This window comes from Hypanus sabinus, chromosome 23 (assembly GCF_030144855.1).
Source record: "Hypanus sabinus isolate sHypSab1 chromosome 23, sHypSab1.hap1, whole genome shotgun sequence".
Classification (NCBI taxonomy): Eukaryota; Metazoa; Chordata; class Chondrichthyes; order Myliobatiformes; family Dasyatidae; genus Hypanus; species Hypanus sabinus.
This window is the reverse complement of record NC_082728.1, coordinates 26,566,394-26,572,393: the sequence shown is the minus strand read 5'-3', so window position 1 is coordinate 26,572,393 and position 6,000 is coordinate 26,566,394. Positions and strand designations below refer to the sequence as shown.

Here is a 6,000-nt window from a genome sequence, read left to right as displayed (position 1 = left end):
TGCAAGCCAAAAGACTGAAGGAGGCTCAAGTATAGAATCATTACTTGAAATTATGAAATAAATATGTTTAAAATGTTATTAAAATCATTTTAATTTTCCTTCTCATTCCCATTTTGACTTCAACACCTGATACTGTTCCAATGAAATTCACATTTATGGTATTTCTATTTCAGATTCCTTCCACCAACTTTAGAAACTTCAAACAATTATGCTGCATTTACACCTCCTGTAAGCTTGTTACTTTACTCTGTTGTTCCCCTAATCATTTTATCTTACTCGTCTTTCAGCTTATCACAGACTTGCCTATCTCTTTCTACTCCATTCTTTGCATCTTAATGTTTAAAACCAACCATACAATTCCAGATCCAGAACAAAGTGAAATGGCCTAGGAAGCCACTCTGTTAAAACATAAAATGGGAAAACTGGATATACTGCCTAGTATAGAGCTTCTCCAACATGGGGAGTTCGGTTTGGGGAAGGGAGCGTAAATGTCCTATTCAATCTTGTATTGCCCTTGTCAGGAATATTTAGGGTAAATAGATATCCGAATTGGGTGAGTTGATGCCTAATTTAGACAAGAAACAGCCCAACAGAAGTTACATGATAGAATTGCACCTTCCAGCTGGTGTTCCTGACTGCTGAGTGACCAGAGGTCACTCTATGGTGGTATACAGCAAATAAGTAAACTTAATCCCACAATATTGTATGGCATCAGATTAAACACAAGTATGGGGCCTTCCTGCAGACTACCCCTTCTTGTATTCCATCACCTATCGGATCAGTACTCTTCCATGGAGAAAACATTAAGAATGCCAAAGGTACAGTAGGTGCTATTGGATGACATCAATGCTCATCATCAAGAGAAACTCAGCAACAATGAATAAGCTGGTAGAATCCTGAAGGGTTTGCGGTAAGTAATGAGTAAACACAGCGAAACTCGGTCCAATCTTGTTCTCACCAAGATACCCACAGTAGCTGCACCTGAATCAGTTAGAGTGACTACAGTAATGTCCTTGTTGAAAAAAATGTCTCTTCTTTGCACCAAGATCTTGTTGTAATACAGAACCATTGTCCAACTGGAGTCAATTCAGAAAACATTTGGCAACTGAAAATAAGCCCTGTAAGGCAGTATAATTGCAGCTTAATTTGGAAGAAAAACAACATTTAGAGAAGAATGACAGAAAATTTCAAATTTTTTCTGCAAAATAGTGAGTGATATCACACTGCACACAATAAGCACCATTCAAAACATGAAAATAGATATGAAGTTTTGTATCAGTACTTACTAGTGTGTATTAAGAGACTAGCTACATGGTTCAGTGAAAATAAACTACCAATTCTAAAAATGCAAGTATTTAAACAACTAAAAATCACCAGAAATGTTCAAGAGACATGGAATTGAACAATCATTATTTTGTTTGGCTGTGAAATCAAGACAGCCTAAAATAAAATCCAATTTTCTTTCTTTTTGATACATTGTGTTAAATATTGTGGGATATTTGAATGGTTAAAAACATTACAGGTCAGGCTCCACGTATTTATGGATATTTATGCTAAAATACATATCTAGACATTAATAATCATAACTTGGAACTCCCTGCCTACCACAGGCAAAGGCGTTTAAAACAGCTTTCAACCATCACACAAATGCATCAAACATGATCACTATGCTATATTACAATTGAAATAAAAATACTGAACCTAGGGAAGACATTTGTAATTTATAAATTCATAATTATTATGCTTAAACCATTCAAAGTGATGTATTTTTATAGGCAATAAAACAAATGATTTAATTTAATGGACTCATTCCTTTTTAAGTTTATGGGCTGGATATTACAGAGAAATGCCAGTAATTCAAATGGAAGCACCAGCATTTCTCTTTGAAGTTTGATATTTCTATGCAGATACAGAGATGAAGAAGTTGGTAGCAGCTCTTCACTTTATTGACATTGGATTTGATAAGGAACTAACAGCAGTTTGTGAACTTGAAATTTTTTTTTAATCTTTTATATTGGGGAATTTTTCTGATGAATTTGCACCCAGGTAGAACTGGTGCAGGAACAACTACTCTATTAAGGTGAATGGAAAGGACAAGCTAGTAAAGAGTGGCTGTGAGAGAATTCTTTTTAAAATTAATCAGGTTCAGATAAATATTTTTACATTTTTAAAATTTTTTAAGATTGCAGTAATATTTCAGTTAATTGATTTTTAAAGCTTTTGAATGTCATGGACATTTGGAATCATTTTTGCCCAGAGATTAATTAAAGCACTTTTCCCTTTGCTCTGTTTGAATCAACAAATGCAGAGAGCTGCAATCTTATCCATAGTTAAATAATCCACTTACATGCAAAAGTTCGGCTTATACAAAAGCCACAAACATCCGTGAAACTGTAACCCAACAGTAATTGGATCCTTTAGTGGAAAGCAAAAATGTGGGGGTGAGAGGGAAAACCATATTAACTATTCACAGAGTTTGCCAGTTCTCATTTTCTATTGTAAAGATAATTTTATCTTCCTGCTCAGGGATAATTCAAGTTGACGGTATGGTTGCTTCACATGGGATCTTTAACCTTTTTATGCATGCACGCACACATAGACACACACAAAAGCTACAAAAGGAGCACAATTATTTTGCCAAACAAGCTGTTATTTTCACAGAGCCGGCAATTGGAAAGAAAAGATGCTCTGAACCTCAGTCATGATGGACCATACTTCGAAAGATTACATTCTAATGTGCCTGTGGTTAATCTAGAGACATCAAAACATTGTTCCAAAATGAAGAGATTGAAACATTTGTACCAATTGTCCTTCCTTTTCTTCCACCATTTAAACTTTCTAGTTTTCAGACATGGGTATCAAAAGAGGCTTAACCATAACAACAATTGTTTTCTCATGCAATTGTGTTAAAGGTGCATTACCCTTTCTCATGCTCCTTGACCTCCATGTAGTTTTTCATGTTGTCAAGCATACTAGTGTCTCCTAGGATTTCAACTATTGTCCATGTCACTGGTATGAAGCAAAGGACAAAAGAGAGACTGTAGATCTTGAGATCTGGAACAACAACCACAGCACCAAAAAAAAAACTCAGGCCAAGCAACGCTGTGGAGGCAAAGTGTGCAAATCAGCAGTTTGGGTTAAGGGTAAAGCAAAGATTGTCACAATAATTTCATTATGGGGAGGAGATTGTTATTTGACGAATGGAACCATATGGGAGGGGATATTGGGTAGTTAGAATTAGATGGGGGGGGAAGAGGCATGCAACAGAAGCTGGTATTAGATAGTGAGGTGAGGTAAGCATAACATGCAACAAGCAGCTTTAAATGGTTGTCAAAAGCAGAGTGCAAGTACTTTGCAAAATGGTTGCTTAGGCTTTGCTTGTTTCCCCAATGCAGAGGAGGCCATATGTGAGCACCAAATGCAGTAGACCAGGTTGGAAGAGGGGCAGGTGAATGTCTGCCCACTAGGTATGGGTATAGCTGTTTAGGTCCCTGAATGGCAGAGGAGGAAGTGAATGTACAAGTGTAACACCTCCTATGATCATAGGGGGAAGTGCCAGGCAATGGTAAAGGTGGTGGCGAGGATGAAGGGAGCAGAGAATCAGACAGGTGAGGAGAGGAGAAAGCATGACCAGTGGTGGGATTGCATTGGAGCTGCCAATAGATAACGTGTTGGATGTGTAAACTGGTGGGCAGGGGAGAGAGAGATGAGAGTAGACATGTGGGAAATGAAGGAAATGTGTGTGGCTCCAAGATCTATAGCAGAAGAGAGGTCATGATTGCAGAAAGGAGGATGTTTCGGAAAATCCACAGAGTGCGGTTTCACCTTGATCTGGCCAGAAATGAAGAAATTGTGATAGGTAGTAGCCTTACAAGAGGAAGGTGGGAAAAGGTGTAGTTGAGGAGGCTGTGAGAGCCTCAGAAGATGTCCTGAGATGGCGACTAAAAGGTGAAGGAAATAAAGAGAAAAGTATCGGACAGATTTAAGGACAAAGTGGAAGTTAGTGGCAAAGATGATGAAAATGACAAGTTCTATATGAGTGCAAAAAGCAGAATGGATGCTGTTTTATATGCAGAGAAGAAAAGATTTGGAGGTGGAGGTGGGGGAAAGGGGTTTGCTGGAAATAGCTTATAACTATGACTGTTCCATGGAGCCAACAAAAAGACAGGTATACTAGGGTGCATGGCTTCCTCTAGTGCTTTCCTCTCACAAAAACTCAGTTAACTACCTACTTTTATTTTCCCTTTGTTCACATTTCCCACCCACCCCCACGATTCCACCTGCCCATCCCTTCCCTATTTAGCTCCACCTGTCATCTATCAGCCCCTATTCTCCCCCCAACCCCCCACATCTTTGTACTGCAAAATACTGACAATTTTTTTCTCCTTCCATTTCAGTCCTAATGTAGGGTCTCTTCCTAAAATGTTGGCTTGTACCTTTTGCCTCCATAGAATCGGTCTGACCTCTTGGCCTGAAATGTCGACTGTTTATTCCATTCCATAAATTCTGCCCAACTTGCTGAACTACCCCAGCATTTTGTGCACATTGTGCAAGATTTCCAGCATCTGCAGAATCTTGTGTCCAGCTTTCTTATTTTTGTTCCAGATTGGTGATACCACTTGCACTATCCAAATGTAGTCAGAACATCTTTTTTGCCCCAGCTTGTTGATATTACTTAAGGAATTTCTCAATGATCTAGCTATAGCCCTATTTCTCTTCCATATAATGATGCTACACAAAACAGCCTATATGTATTTTCTGGGGAAATAATGTACTTACTAAGTATACCCAAAAATTTGGAGACTACACAGCCTAAAATCATCTGATATTGGTGTGACACCATTTTAATTGGAAATTTCCTCACCAACATTTGCACCACACTTAACCAAACTGCTTTAAATTCTAGTGCACCAATCATTATATTCACTCACCATCCCTCCCCAATCAACAGGGTGAATTTTTTTAAACCATTGTGGATTTCCTAATTCTATTTAATTATAGAACAGCACCATTTGATGCAAGGGACCTCGTAAGTGAGATGCCATGCATCCTCAAGCATATTTATAATCACCTCTGTCAGTAGGACTAATTTTACACTGGTTTTCATCCTCAATGTAAGTAATCTGTGCAGGAAAATTTGATACAAAATAGGTAGAGAAATTACACATTTCAGCATTTTTTCAAGCTCTGTGAAATCCAGCATGTCTGGACATAATATTTTATTACCTAACAGAAATTCAATGAACGTTAATAGGTAGCTTTAAGAATTGCACGATTCCAATTCTGATTTCTGGATGTCAGAATATAAAATGACAGTTTAGTGAAAGAAACTAATTTTAGCATAATCCCATTTAAACATATATAAAGATCCAACAGGCATTACACACCCTTTTCATCAAGCTAGCTGATTAAATTCCACACAAATCCAAAAAATCTCCAATAGTCTATACATAGAACCACTACAAAAATATTTACAATTATATTTCTCAGGCTAGTACCTTTTTTCAGACCTGATTATATACCATCAAAATGCATCTTAAAGTATTTTCTTTAGAAGCCTTTCTGTTGATATACTGCATTACAAATTTCATTGATCAGTACTGTTCTATCCTGTGCAATTCTGCTTAATTTTGCCTGTACCAAAAATTGATTCATTAAGAAATTTGTCAAATCCATCCTAGCTGCAATTATGCATTAACTTACAATCCAAAATTTGAAAACAAACATCTGGCTCCCTTTACTAGTTGTCCACATTTGTTACATTTGCTGTAAAATTTCATTTCTTTGTACTTTGGGTGCCGAGAGGAGAACCCTGCACATAGGAGAGAATTGCATTATGTAGGAAGCTAGCTCGTTGTGCTTCATCCTCCCTCATTCGCATAATCTCATTGTCTTTCAGACGGACTTTTTCCAATAAGGAGGAAATCTCACTATCTTTATCCAACAAGGCTTCTCGGTGGCTATTTGACTGAACTGTAATAAAACAGAAGAATTCTAAAA

At 37.4% G+C, this 6,000-nt stretch overlaps 1 protein-coding gene across 4 annotated transcripts in view; it reads right to left on the bottom strand.

The window, feature by feature from the left end:
- Window positions 1-2,707: 2,707 nt before the first annotated feature.
- lrrc45 (leucine rich repeat containing 45) overlaps window positions 2,708-6,000 on the bottom strand; it is a 79,552-nt gene continuing 76,259 nt past the window's right edge. For all 4 annotated transcript variants that reach the window (XM_059948572.1, XM_059948573.1, XM_059948570.1 and 1 more), the window contains exon 18: window positions 2,708-5,973. In XM_059948572.1, the coding sequence (XP_059804555.1) occupies window positions 5,777-5,973 (197 nt within the window). In that variant the 3' untranslated portion in view covers window positions 2,708-5,776. The remainder of the gene's footprint in view (window positions 5,974-6,000) is intronic.